The sequence below is a fragment of the Ostrinia furnacalis genome, unplaced genomic scaffold (genome assembly GCF_004193835.3).
Source record: "Ostrinia furnacalis isolate ACB-3 unplaced genomic scaffold, ASM419383v2 OfSCF0866, whole genome shotgun sequence".
NCBI classification, from domain to species: Eukaryota; Metazoa; Arthropoda; class Insecta; order Lepidoptera; family Crambidae; genus Ostrinia; species Ostrinia furnacalis.
This window is the reverse complement of record NW_021131105.1, coordinates 81277-96486: the sequence shown is the minus strand read 5'-3', so window position 1 is coordinate 96486 and position 15210 is coordinate 81277. Positions and strand designations below refer to the sequence as shown.

Here is a 15210-nt window from a genome sequence, read left to right as displayed (position 1 = left end):
ACTAACGCGTGTTTGTTAGAGTTACTCGTATGATGATGACGCAAAATAGCGCCACTTTTGTTTATCATTTTATCAGTCCCGGCGAACTTCGTACGGCCTTAACATTTTCAGTTTAGTTTCAGACATTTTTAATATTTTTTAGAAATCTTGCCCTGAAAATAAACTCATAGGCAGTATCGCAACTGGAACCACTCGGTTACAAAGGTTTACCGTACCGTACCTACCTCCTACCTACCTAGGAAGTCGACTTCAAGAATATCAATAATGGTCATATAATTGTCCTAATGAAATAAATAACGTAATTATTTTTCTACTTTTTAATACCTACTTTTTGGAGTCAGTTTAATTTTTAAAGACGGTTATTTTAAACGCAGTTTATTTTGATGTTTAATAAACATCATCGTCATCATTCTTTTACATCCATTTATGATTGTTTTTTTTTTATAATAATAATACCGACCTATGATTGATAATATAATTTCGATTCAATATTCAACGTGCCTTTTCAGTAATCTAGATTATGTAGGTATTGATATTAGAGCTTTTGGCAGGTCCTTTCATCGTAGCCAAGAGCAAGAGCAAGACTCGTATTGCAATATCAAATATCAATCGATAGCACTTCAACTCGAGATGTTGCCACTCGTATCGCGAGTCGAATGTCTGAATTAATTAATGTTACCCTTCAAAGGTAAAGGGGGTTAGGGGGGTTAGGGAGACCCTAAAACGTCGACCCTGCCCTCCCACGCATTTGAGAATAGACGTCATGAATGAATTTTTATGTGTGTATGTATGTAGAAGTAGGTACTATTTATACATTATAAATATGGTTGCTTTTTCATTACACAAGCTATAAAAAATATTTTAGGTAGGTAGGCCTACTTCTATTTCTACCTGTCTACATCTCCTGACAAAAGTGAACCGACTATTAGATATTTCATTTATAAAAATCAGTTTTCTACCAGTATGATGCCCCTGTTACGACCGAGAATCGAACAGGGGACTCCTTTGCAAAGCGCACACCACACAATCTAGCGGTGCTACGCGATGATGGACGTGACGCCCAGTTCACTACGTCATTGTTGTGGTCATACTTAGTCAATTTCCAACTAGCTATGTAGTTGTAGGTAAATAATAACTGGGTAGGTAGGTAGGTACGTGCTTTTAATTAATTTTGTCTAAATTGCCAATTTAATTTAAATCTACAGTGATTAGATAATAGATACTTACCTAAGGCCCTTCTACTTCGCTTCCTTGTGTTATGAGAGGTGAAATAAACCTTAATTTAATAAATAATTAGCTACCTACTTATGACTCGTTTAACAAAGTGTGTGTAACTATTTCTCTAAATAATAAATAATTATTTAAACTATGGTTAAAAACCTGGATCAACATTAATATAATATGTATAAAAAAATATGCTTACAAAATGCAATGTCGAGATTAGTCGAGTAAAATAATAACAGAGCCTTAACCACACGCAGCCTTTACCTTGAACGTAGTTTCATTAGCCGTTTCAATTTTCATTGTTTTTGAAAATCTCAATTCCAATCTAGTAGGCACTTCAATATTTCACTGTGTTGAATTATGAAAAAATTGCATATTGAAAAACCAATTTGTTGACATTTTGCATTGCCAAACGTAAATGAATGGTCACAGTCGTTCCTTGTCTTTCCAACGCCGTTTGTGTAACAAAGAAAGAGACGGATATAATGCTGTCGCTGTGTTTGCAAAACGCATGGCGTAGTCTCGCGTACTACGCAAGCTGACGCTGTGTCGACATTGGACGTTGGATCGCTTGCCGGCCGAGGCTCAGTCTCGCAATGGCGTTAGTGAGAGTCGGTCGCGTGTTCGTTTAGTTTTACAACAACCCGAGCGGACACCGGCCCAAAATATTGGCCTGTCTATCCGTGTTCGAATTACTCGGAAACACTTCCTGTAATTCCTTACGCAATATAGCGACGCACTCGCCGCCACGGACAGTCAAATTTTGGTACGATATCCACTCAGGGCGAATCATTTCAAGGTTCGTACTTCATTCGTAATTTCCCCTTACTAAAAACGTTACTAAATCGTCGATTGTCTCGTAGTAGTTTCGTTTTAAATTTTGTAACTACGTTCGCAATAAATTTGCAAACACAACACGGTCAAGTTGGGAGTTTCTAATCGGTTTTTTGTTGTTGCAGATCATGTTCATCTCATCATAGTTCCTCATTTGTTTTAAGTGTTTTGTGTGTGTGGACTTTAGTGTTTCGTGCCGTGACAGTGTGTGTGTTGTGATGGATCCGGGATCGTCTTTGTTGTCGCCGCTGCGCCTGAGCAAGCCGGCGGTGACGGTGCCGGTGGCGGGGGATGGGGAGCACAGCAAGGCGGAGGAGCGGGCGCACTCGCCGGTGTTGGCGGACCGGTTGTCGGCGTCGCCCTCGAGCCCGGCGCCCACCAGCCCTGCGCCCCCCCAACACCAGTTCCAGGCAGCGCTAGTGGCTGAAAAATACCTACTACTGGAACAGGTCGAGGGCTCCTCGCTTTGCCGCTGTGTGGACGTGCGCACACAAGAGGAATACGTTTGCAAAGTGAGTGTACCTATCTATTTTATCTGTTTACATTAACGTCAGACCTCTGTCTTCCGCGTAGGATGTCACATCGTAGTGCGTAGGTAACTTACTATGTACCTACGAGCCAAGGAAACAATGCAACTTATCTTGGAGGTATTTCCCAAAATACCTATTTCACGAAATTGCGCACGATTCGCTGTAGCTAAGATAAAGTAAGGAAAACAAGTGACGATAGTTTAAATGATGTAGGTTGGCTATAGTTCAACGTTGATAGTCGTCGCTAGCTAGACCGCTCGTGCAATATCATAGCGATTTGCATAGCACTCATTACGTGCTAACCTGCGCGTCAATACCTGATAACTGTTTAAACTTAATATCATTGTGTATTCAATGTCAATTGGTAGACCGTAGAGATAAATACCTGTGGTCCACCACAAAAAGTGTAGGCTATTTTCCTGTTACCTTTACATAAACATCATTATTAAGTCGGCGAACACCTATAAGATTTATTCTTAGAAATTGAATTCTTGATAAATGAACGTACCTACCAGAATAAGTGATGTCAACTGCTAACTAACTGAGCAATCGATTGTAGGTAGGTAGGTAGGTTACCTACGATCTAAGTTAGGTGCAGTTCAGGCTATGTTTTCTATAAATTAATTATTTCCATGCAATATGGCACAGAAACAAGTAGGTAATTTTTCCAATAGGTAATTTATAAGTTTTGTAATCATTACAAGAGATAGACTCTATTGAAAACATCGCTCATAGTAGTAACCAGTTAATAGTCATTTTATTGTTTTGTCCGGCATTAAAAGCTATTAATAGTAACGTAGAAAGGCACAGTTAAGTCACGATAAGAAGAAAATAGAGGAAAAGCGAATGTTAGTCAAATAAATGATGCCAAGTAAAACAATGCAAAAAAAAGATATTTATCAGATCAATATCAAAGTACCGCTAATCCACAAATCTACCAATCCAATTTGCTTTTGCCGGCTACATTTCAATATTTGACAAAACATTTGTGTGTGTTTCATTTATAAACCGCTTGTAATGTTTTAAATCCATTGTCAAAGCGAATGATCTATCATGGCTCGCGACACGACGAGGATAATAACGTGTCATGGCGCAATGTTGGTTTCAACAGCGTTGCGTAGCTTTGTTTGATTGATACAGTGCGTAATCTCGTCCCGACCTATGGTCCATTTGTTAATTGCCACAAAACGTGACGCCTTTTGACACAACATACCTAATAGGTGTCATATTAAACGCAGAGCAAACATTCATCTCGACATAACAAGTGACGATCGCGATCGTCACAAAAGTTACGTACAGGGAAAGAACCTACAGTTAAAAACGTCTTGATCACGTGATTACGCGATAGCATTTTGTTTTCCTTGATGAAATTAGAAACACGTCTTCCGCATCTCGCTCGAGATCATCATCTCATTCTTGACCTTTGTTTGTTCAGCTATTAAAATGGCGTCAGTTATAATCTCAAACATGTAGATCTAAGTTCAACACATGCAACCTTTGGTGAATTTGCACTCGTAATACCTACCTACGCAAATGCTTATCATAAAACCACGTAATAAGACTTTATCCAAGTACAATCCACGTTTCCTGTGATAAAATTCTATCAGTGATAAAACTAATTTTAATTTCACTGCGCATTATTTAAACTTTTCTCTTTGTATTTTAACCATTGTTCTTCAGAATTGACGCAAAACAAAATTCCATTACTTATATTATCTTAAATTTATTTCCTATGAATTGTATTCAATAGTGCAACTTAGTTTCAGTCTACTACAAGTTTCATACGATATCTAGCAGTTTAAAGGGTTCCCTTTGGGCCTTTATCCCACGGGATCGGGACCCCATGCGGAGATAAGCCGAGTCCAAATAATATGCCCACATGGTGTCCCTTTCATTGCAATTTACCAATTGACATTCGAAACTAATGTTCAACTTTGACTTGAGAATTCACACCCTGAATAATTTATTGCGATTTTATCTTGACTTCAAATATTGACAGCGTAATTAAAATTATTCATCTCCAGGGTTGCATGATTTAAATCAAGTTGATTTAAATCATGATTTAAATCACGATTTTTATTACATGATTTTTTTAATAAAAATCATTGATTTAAATCAATGACCGAAAATGGACTTAATGAAAGGCTGGGAGTTAATATTAATCAACTGTAATGTTCGAAAACAATGTTAATATTAGGTGTTAATGTATGAAATTGTCGTTTTGTATGGAGAATCTGAAAAATTTAATTTTTCCATATAATCACATTTGCGATTTTTCAAATAACTACATAATTAATTTTTTTTGGCGGTGTTTCCTGCTCCATACATCAATTCTACGTAAATAAAAATGTATTCCGTAAGAAAAACTAAAGAAATGATCGCAGAACCTAATAAAAATCAAAAAAATCAAATTAATCAAAAAAATCGTGATTTTTTTAAAAAAATCTGATTTTTTTGATTAAAATAAAAAAATCGTGATTTTTATCCACCCTGTTTCATCTCTCATTAAAACTACGCTGAAAGTATCGAACATGACGTGACCGAGCTCAAATGGCAATGCCAGATTTTGTATGGAAGGTGGCGTCTTTTTTTTTTCGCGCGGCCATCGACCAAACTTTGTTTTTTGATTACAAAATAGTGTAATAAACCAAACTTACTATGGCATGTATACCTCTAAACTCAGTCTGAACTGAGTTACGAGCATTAGAAGTTTGATAATTTTCATACTAGATTTGCTTTTTGCGCGCAAGTTTTGTAAGAAATTGCAACAAAATATTGCGCTATTTTTTTATTGCGCTGATTCTGCTGCATACTGATGTCTGGAGCCTATAATGGATGATATTGTTTGTTTACACATACAATGTCACTATTTTGTTGCAATTTCTTACAAAACTTGCGCGCAAAAAGCAAATCTAGTATGAAAATTATCAAACTTCTAATGCTCGTAACTCAGTTCAGACTGAGTTTAGAGGTGTACATGTCATAGTAAGTTTGTTTTATTATACTATTTTGTAATCAAAAAACAAGGTTTGGTCGATGGCCGCGCGAAAAAAAAAGACGCCAATTTCCGGCATTGTCTTTTGTGGCCTATTTGATTTATCAGCGGCTCAACTTTGTGCCTTTGTCATTGCCATCATTATTAGCTGTTTAAACAATTAAAATTGTAATTGTCGTTTTTCATAAATACGTATTGTTCACAGCATCAGTGTGGAACTCCGATGTCACACTTTATATGTCATGGTCTTGCGCGAGAGCGCACTTGTAGGCCAAAGCCATCGCAGTTTTTACAATGTCATGTGTACCTTTCGCAACCGATCGCTAACAATACCCGCTATTAACGGTAATAACGCTTTAATCAGTCGACACGTTTCAACTTAACCATCTCCACGTGTGTCATACAACTCGTACAAACCTGTGGCACACATTCGTCAACGGTCAGCCAGTCTAAATTACTCAGACAACGACCACCGACCTATCCTTATTAGCGTTTGTGAATCACCAACGACACCGACTCAGCAACATCGGAAACTCGTTATTTCAAACATCCTTACTAAATTTTCGTGGCCATTAAATTTAGGCAACACATAGTTCTAGTGCTAACAAAGGCCTATACGGGTATTGTCAAGGCACAGAATAGGCACTTCCCTCGTGAGAACCTGGCAAGGTTAAGTGTGGCAACGTTATCATTGCTAAACGCCGCGGAGCGTATTTACAACACCGACTCTTGCAGACACATTTGTTACTTTACGTTACATACACACACACTGTAACTGCTACGCAACTCGTTTAAGAGCTCATCACTCAATTAAAAAAAACGGACTCAAAAATTCTGTGAGCATTATGATAGCTCGTCACACGTGGCCGCCTTTGATCGCCCCGAAAATAGTAGTGACCTTCTCATTGACATTGTGAAATAGACGAGTTGATAACGTGCCGATCGCCGAATGTCACAGCGAGGCTAGAGGGCCCCCCCTCTTATGCCGTGCCCCCACTAAATATCACAGTGAGCGCTTCAAAGAACGCGCTCGCCATTCATCGCTGCCTCAATGCGACCGGTCTTACCAATAACCTTAACAGACCCAGACATACAGTTGGAATTCGGCGAGTTTACGCGATGGAAGAAGAGTAGGGGTACTTACTGCAATCAATCTGCAAACAATCGAGTCAAGTTGTACAGTAAACTTCGATGTGGCATTGCTTGAGGCGTAGCGAACGGAGGCTTTAAAGTGGGTTGAAGACAATGAGCGTCACATTATGTGCATAATGATGATGGTTTCGATATAACCATGTCCGTTTGTTCAAATTCAATAGGTAAAACCTGTATTTGGGCGAACTACTCTACACTTTAAACAATAGCCGTTTATGCGTGTTGATTAGATTTCTAACATGCTCAATAATGTTAGTTAGATTATCAAGAGTACAAACTGCCTAGAATATCAAGCCAGTAAATATTTTGCAACATCTAGTGATTGAGTAAATATCGATAACAGTAATGTAGGTTAGCTCCTGTAAAGCATATTCGCAGCCAAATATTATCAAGTGCTACACCAACACCGCAAATTTCTTATTGATAAGTTGTTTTTTCGCAACCACCACGTTAAATGGGTCATGTTTATTTTCGATTCATGCCAAATAATAATATTCTGAACTGGAAATACGCGTCTGTGTGTCTAGTAGAGTGAAGAATGTACTGAAAATATCGTCCAACTATTTATACGACAAAGAGTGAAAAAGAAATGGCTCGAAGCACGCGACGTGATTCATCATTCGTGAGTCGGGAAATCAGATTTGGAATTTACGTCCATGGAGTCGTTGACATTGCTCGATAGAAAATAGACTGTGACTAAAACTAACTGCTCTATGTACCCGTACCCGTACGGTACCTACCTTGAAACGACACTCAAAATTCAAATCAAATTCAAGCCTTCGATTAGTAGAATTTCAGTATTTAGAGCAATCACAGACTTGATTTTGAAGTCTAGTTCATAATACGAGCCATTTTACCCTAATTTTAACTTCGAATTATTATTAACATTTGTCTGAAGGGCTAAGAAAGATGTATGTAGTAGTAGTACCTATACTCATACGAATGTGCAGATTTAAATCCGTTGTAGACGTTACGTTTCTACGACGCAATATCAAACCACCTTTTATTGGCAAAGGGTCTATTCACTAGTCAAGAGTCTTTGAAATCTTGTTATTCACGTTAGAGTTACCCTTTTAAACGAATATCACTTTGGAATAATCCTTTTGACTGAGCTTGAAGCTATTTTGAATGTTCGACCTTTTGAGATGAAGATTTATATCTGTAACTGTCTGATGAATGTGTCATAGAAGATATTATGAAACAGGCAAAGAAAGTAACATGTTGTGTGTTTCCTTAGGTGGTGTCACGAGACTGCAGTAGCTTACTCCAAGCACACTATCGGCTCGATGGCCACCCGCACGTCAACCCCATCCACGAAGTTCTAGTCGGCGACAAGAGGGTGTACCTAATATTCCCTCGATCGCACTCCGACCTCCACTCGTATGTGAGGGCGCGGAAAAGGCTACGGGAACACGAAGCCCGGAGGCTGTTCAGACAAATGGCAGAAACTGTGGCCGCTTGTCATGAGCAAGGAATCGTTCTACGTGATCTCAAACTGAGGAAGTTCGTGTTCGCTGATCCCCAGAGGTGAGTTTTGACTTTTGATGCATGTTTCACTACTATTTAAAAAACTTGTCCCATTATGCTAGATCTAAAGCCACGGCATAGGCCACGGTTTACCGCGACCTAGCGCTCGGACGCGGTCGACTTTTGTCAATTAAACGATTGACGCAACGCTTCCTTAGCAACTGATAGGCTGCAATCGACCGAACTCTGATCGATAGATTGCTTCCTCCACATTTTTTATATCGACGCCCACTTTAGAGGTCGATCGTGAGAAAAGTTTTGACGACAAAAAGTGCACAGAAGTAACGGAAGTAAACTTTTTAGTAGCGCGCTGTTTCCTTTCGTGAATCAATAACGCCCGCACGAATACGATAAAACGGCTATCGACTCATTCATTATGATAATTCACAAGCAGTACGTGTCGCTTCAATAATGGCAGTTATCGTTCCCAATAAACTACGTATTGTCACCGGTATCGACGCGGCGCCAGCAATTTTATTAGAATCCTACTAAACATTGAAGTCGAGTCATGAATAATTAATCGAAGAATTTAATAATTATTTACGGTCGATAAGAACCAGCGGATTTTCAAACTTTTGAAATGTTATCTGGCCTCCATTGTTGCGAATATCTCCGGCAGTGCTTGCGGCTCAAGGCGAACGGTGTCATTGCTGCGTACAATACTGCGCCGCATTGGGGTCAAGGGGCCGACTGCGCTTGCGCACCGGCCACGAGGAGACCGCGTATGCGCTCCTCGCTCACCCCTGGGGCATTTCACGCGAAGCGGACAGCGAAAATCAAGTCAGGTTTTGGATTTTGTTCATATTTGGATTAAATGTACTGCTATATGACCTGAATGGATGTGCATCATTATAATTTTTTTATGAAGCTTAGTTTATTTTTTATGAGCGTTCAAAAAATTGGTAAAATTTTAGGAACAGATTTTTCTGAAGCTATTACTGCTATTATTACATTTGATTAAAAACAAACTGACTATTGAACTTTTGAGAATAAATAACTGTGTTTCTTACTATTTACTACAAATTTGAAATTTCTTTTTTGTTCACATAGAAAACCGGAAGTAAAGTTTTAAAATCGAATTTTACAAAACTTCTGTATTTTTAATTTTTTTTATTTTTATTTTAAAATATACCTAGTAGTCTATAAATAACGTGTGTAAAGTTGTAGAATGGAGTCTGTATTGGTTTTTGATTTAGACGCAGTACAGTGCGAGCGCGCCGCAATGAGCGTCATACTGGCTATCGACATTTGGCTACTGTATAAAAATTATTTGTTCGAAAACAACTGAAACGTTAATATTGTTGCATGCATACTCTTAAACAATTATAATTTTGACTCGGCGAACTTCGTACCGTCTAACAGACAATGATTGTTGGCATTGAGATGGTGCGTATTACGTCGCGGACTACCCACATCACATCTTATTGAATAATACACTAAAAACATAATTCTTCTTTTTTAGGTAGTTGGCTCGCTACCTCCATATCAAATTTCATCAAAATCTGCCGAACCGTTCTTGACTTATAAATCGTGTAACTAACACGACTTTGTTTTATGTATAAAACAAAGAACGGCTGAACAGATTTTAATGAAATTTGGCATGAAGTTAACTGGCACCCCGGACTAACATATCCCGACTACCCAAAAAGAAGGGTAATGTTTTAATAGTATTATCCAATAAGTTGTGGGTGGTCTGCGACGTAATACCATCTCAATGCCAACAATCATTGTCTGTTAGACGGTACGAAGTTCGCCGAGTCAAAATTATAATTGTTTAAGAGTATGCATGCAACAATATTAACGTTTCAGTTGTTTTCGAACAAATAATTTTTATACAGTAGCCAAATGTCGATAGCCAGTATGACGCTCATTGCGGCGCGCTCGCACTGTACTGCGTCTAAATCAAAAACCAATACAGACTCCATTCTACAACTTTACACACGTTATTTATAGACTACTAGGTATGTTTTAAAATAAAAATAAAAAAAATTAAAAATACCGAAGTTTTGTAAAATTCGGTTTTAAAACTTTACTTCCGGTTTTCTATGTGAACAAAAAAGAAATTTCAAATTTGTAGTAAATAGTAAGAAACACAGTTATTTATTCTCAAAAGTCCAATAGTCAGTTTGTTTTTAATCAAATGTAATAATAGCAGTAATAGCTTCAGAAAAATCTGTTCCTAAAATTTTACCAATTTTTTGAACTCTCATAAAAAATAAACTAAGCTTCATAAAAAAAATATAATGATGCACATCTATTCAGATTATATAGCAGTACATTTAATCCAAATATGAACAAAATCCAAAACCTGACTTGATTTTCGCTGTCCGCTTCGCGTGAAATGCCCCCCCTATGCTATTCATGCGGGTACCTGCGAACCCTTATACGATCAGGTGATTCTGATTATCCCCTAAAAAGATAACCAAAACATTATTACATGCACCCCTTCACTCGTGAATCATCCACCACATTCCTTAAACACCATATTAAATTCTATTCACCTGCCCGTATTCCAATTGATCCTTTCAAAAGTGTTTCTTTAGGCAATTTTTAATTTAAAAAACTAAACAATGTTTGGATCAAACAATCCTTTTTAATCCCACCTACTTACTGTCCCGAGATTGATATGTTTTTTATAAAAATTTAAATATGCGGCCATTCGCCCACGGGTCGGGGCAACAACCATCCTTTTGTGTATTGGGTTATCCTCACGTTCCCGCCGAGACATTTCTGTACGCCTCCACACAATTCGGGGCTTGACTTAGTGTAATAGTTTCTTTGACCTTTGTCGAGACACTCGTCCCTGGTGATATTCGTATTGCGAATCCGAACATGGCTTTGACACCGCCGCAATAGCACCCGCCGACATACATAACTTTAAAATTACCCAGCAATATGTATCCATAAACTTCGCAGACACTCCATAAATGAAATTCGTGTGTGCGTTTTACACAGCGTTTTAATTCAGTTCGCTTTTCGGATGGAGTGGACAGACAGAAAAAAAGGTAAAATTTAATACTCCTTTCGACGTCGCATCATCAAAGCGAATGTTGTCAAAAGCGTCTGTACGCGATGCGAAACGGGGAGTACCGCGACCGTGCCTCAAATGTAAAAACTTTTGCTTTACCCTTTACGTAATAGCAGAGCAAGCAGCCACGACTTGAGAAGCCTTTTCCAAAGTTGCCGCTCAAAGGTGGAATGTTTTACATTTGGTTATTACACAGAAACTCTGAACTCCTGGTAAAAGACAAACTTTTACCGCAGTCAGCCATCTGTTGGGAAGGCAAAATGGGAAATTCATGTCGCATGTAAAGTTGAAACAACAAAGTGAGAACAGTTCGACCGGATTGATCATCCGCCTGACCATTAAATTAACGGGATATCGCGGATATTGCAGCTGCGTTTCCATTTGGCCATGTGTTGACGCAGATAGGAACGGAAATGTCACTTTTTGTTTCAAGATACTAACGGACGTTCGTCTTTGGGTCAAGCATCTGCTCTAGCATTCATCGAGTCTGGCGAACTTCGCTAATAACATCTGTTCTATCAACTTTCCCATAGTATTTTTTATGATACAAGCCACGATTATTCAGATGATTCAGACAATCCCTCATTTGCATAAATGGACAGCTGACCTTGTCCAGCCCTAATAAATTCTAATGACCATCCACATGTCACAGTGGTCACTTCTTCATACAGCTGTTCTTAGCAGTCGTGAGAATGGTCTGTCAATTGTTCGCTAAGGTGCAATCTGAGCAAGTGCCGCGCCCTTCGACCTCCGTTCACACGTCCCGGGTCGCGGGATAAAGGCACCCCCTGATTATAAATTCGAGTCATCCGGCGAGACGCCTCGACATCTCGCGATGCCGACGTCCCGACTCAAAGGTAAACAAGAACATTAATATTGATTCCGTACTCTCTTTGACGCTTTGAAGTGGATATTCTCAACGCTAGCTTGCAGTTTTTCTTGTCTTTTGCGATGAAAATGTTCTTGTCCCGTATTTCACAAAGGCTAGACGGTATGTCTAGTTACCTATTTGTAAAATAAAAATGTAAAACGTGAAATGATATGGATGCCAATTTACCGAATTAGTCACCAAAAGACTACAAAAGTGCAAGTCATAAGCATTTCTAATGACCTCTTCAATAGAACTGGGTTAAATTTCCGTCGGTGGCCTGGCGGAATTCGAACGTTAATCGCTGTTCAGAAACGGAATCTACTTTCACTGTTGTCATGTGCTGTATAAAGCGAGATACAAATGAGCATCATGTGAAACTAGAAACTATCAAGAGAAATCTCGGGCGATGTATCCGGGCTCAGACCTTGGGGGAGGAAATCGAGGTTGATTTAGCCGATAACGCAGGTAGTCCGCTCTTAACACCCTGCCAGAACATGATGCATGCACAACTGTCTATCCCATAAAACATTTTTAATAAAACCTCTTCCGCTTCATAAAATGATGTAACCATCCATTCCAGGTAACTCGCCTTTCAAATTGTATTTGTATACGCGATGTAAACGTGATTTACAATATTTAGTCGGTGACGTACCCGACTTCCCGAGGAAAGCCGGATGTTTGAACACAAACTATCGTTGTCCGAATAATGCATCCTTAATTTGGACGCGACAGGATACTACGAGGCGGAAATGTGCTTAGCCAAAAACTGTCCATTGTCCACGATGGATGGATCTCCAAAATTAATTTGTTACGCTCGCTTTTACAATGGATAAGCCTAAAATTACTGAGGTGCACACCAGACAGAGCGGTGCCCGCGAGCGTAGTCACTTGTAGATACTACGAATCCTTTGTAAACAATCTCAGGTATAAAATTGTCGTTGCATTGTTCAGACCCATCCCGCCCAATCCGAGCTAAAATAATAATACCCGAAGCCGCAGCGAGGCTTTCCAGGTAACAAAACAAAACCAGAGTTTTTGCGTAATACGGTGTTAGAGCCGGATCGGATGATCGAATGCGTCTCAAACGACGGCTTTTGATTGCGCAATCGGATATTTACAGTATACGGCAGTACGGTATACCAGAACTTGAGCACATCTATGTCCGTGATCTTGGAATCTTGCTCGGTAAACATGGTTATTTGTACAAACCAGTTAGATGGTCTAATAGGAATATTCAAGCCGGATCTTGTTTCAGTGCGAAATATTTATGACGATGCAAACGCTTTGCGGGGTTAACGGGACGGGATATTTACGGTCCTGCGCTGGCGTCTGCCAGCGGATGTGCCAAATTGGTCCGCGATAGACGACGACTCGCCACCCGGCAGACGCCGCCGCGGCGCATACCGACCCGGCCACCGGCTGCCACATTTCCTTCTAAATGTGAACCTCATTTAGAACCGAATTAACCCGGGATACCACTCACGCGCAACTGCTCTGCCACTATTTCATAAACGGCACGCAATGTCGTGCTCTTAAACATCGCCGGAGGCAGTCGCCAATATCGCAGCAGCGGTCGATCAGCAGTCTACCTGAGCGCCTGCGCGTATTTTGAAAACGTTTTGAAACCGAATTGCCAAAGCCGTGGTGCAAGACGAGCTACATTACAGCCATGTATTTACACAGTAATCCGCCGTGTGTCTCAGTTTCTGTTGTATAACTTGGTGCAGCTGAATCATCAAGGGAGTTATTGTCAGGATTTTGCAATGAACCATTGGAAATTGGGTGTATGTTTCGCAGTGCGTTGTTGGCACGTGGTTGGTATTTTTCGCGCGCGGGTGTGGCCGCTTGAATTAGATAAATGATGGCGCACGGGTCGCTTATAAAGAGTGATTCAAGTGTGCGGGAATCCGACTGAGGTGTATCTCGTTTTGGGGCGTTTATTCGCGACCTCGATCGCGTGGTGTTGAGGTCGCGCAACTGTGCCAATGTCGTGCTGCCGCCGACGCCGGCCGCGCGGTGCCGCCTCGTCGCTCGTGCGGAACAGACCGATACTCCTAACACCAATAAAAACATACCATTCTTTTACCTCACTAATTTAATTTACTCCTTTGTTCCATTACAAAACGGTGAGTCGGGAAACGGCCCAAAATGCTTTCATTCTCATTCATAACACCTACACTTCTCCCTCATTCTGAAAATATATGAATCGCCTGTGAACGACGCAAGCATTCGTCACGACTATAAATAAAGTATGTTCGCACCTTTTTTGGTGGTACGAAAAGACCGGACGCGGCTACCGGACGTAGGTGAGCGTAGTGCAATGCTCTCCGATTGTTGTCTACACATGAATACAGATGCACACAAAGCAAAGGCGTCATTCCGCGTGGCGAATCCGGACATAGGTGTCTTCAACAAAGTAAATCCGATTGTTACAGAAGCCAGCCTGAAGCGATAATGGGTTTATGTTTACGTCCACCTTCCGAAAACGGGGGCACATGACAACAGGTTATTGTTAAGAAATCCGATAGAATCTCGCATTCCGCCTCTTCCTTCCTGACCTTTGTTGAATCATCATAATAGAAGACGAATTTTAGGTAACTTTAAACGATGCAGTTACCCAATTTAGGGTTAGTTAATTCCGCAGTCGGGTACACAGCTGAGAAAACGCACGACTAGCTATTAAATCGATCGGGTTGCGTAAAACAAAGGTCTGCGAAACCTTGTGCAAGCGGCGCGCCCGCGCTCGCGCCGACATATCTGCGGATTTGCGTAACAGCGCACTTATCCGCCGATACGACGCCCATGTGTTGTGACACGCTCCGTTTGCCTGCATCAATACCTCTCTTATTTCAAAAACATCTAAATTATATTAATTTACTACTACTTCCAGAAATTATTTCAATCACACCTTGCCTTATCAGGCGATTTTCCTTGGACAATCAGATAATCGCAGTGTCATTTCTTGTTTAATTTAACGCTGGTCTTGTCCACAATCAAAACAATCCATTTAAGGCTAGTCGTCCTTTCCTCGAACGCTTTGTCCTTTCAA

The 15210-nt window shown here is 40.1% G+C and overlaps 1 protein-coding gene across 1 annotated transcript in view; it reads left to right on the top strand.

The window, feature by feature from the left end:
* Positions 1-1800: 1800 nt before the first annotated feature.
* The window catches only part of LOC114350314 (tribbles homolog 2), a 37472-nt gene continuing 24062 nt past the window's right edge, over positions 1801-15210 (top strand). Inside the window, exons 1-3 of the mRNA XM_028301067.1 lie at positions 1801-2023; positions 2184-2570; positions 7973-8262. Of these exons, the coding sequence (XP_028156868.1) occupies positions 2277-2570; positions 7973-8262 (584 nt within the window). The 5' untranslated portion in view covers positions 1801-2023; positions 2184-2276. The remainder of the gene's footprint in view (positions 2024-2183; positions 2571-7972; positions 8263-15210) is intronic.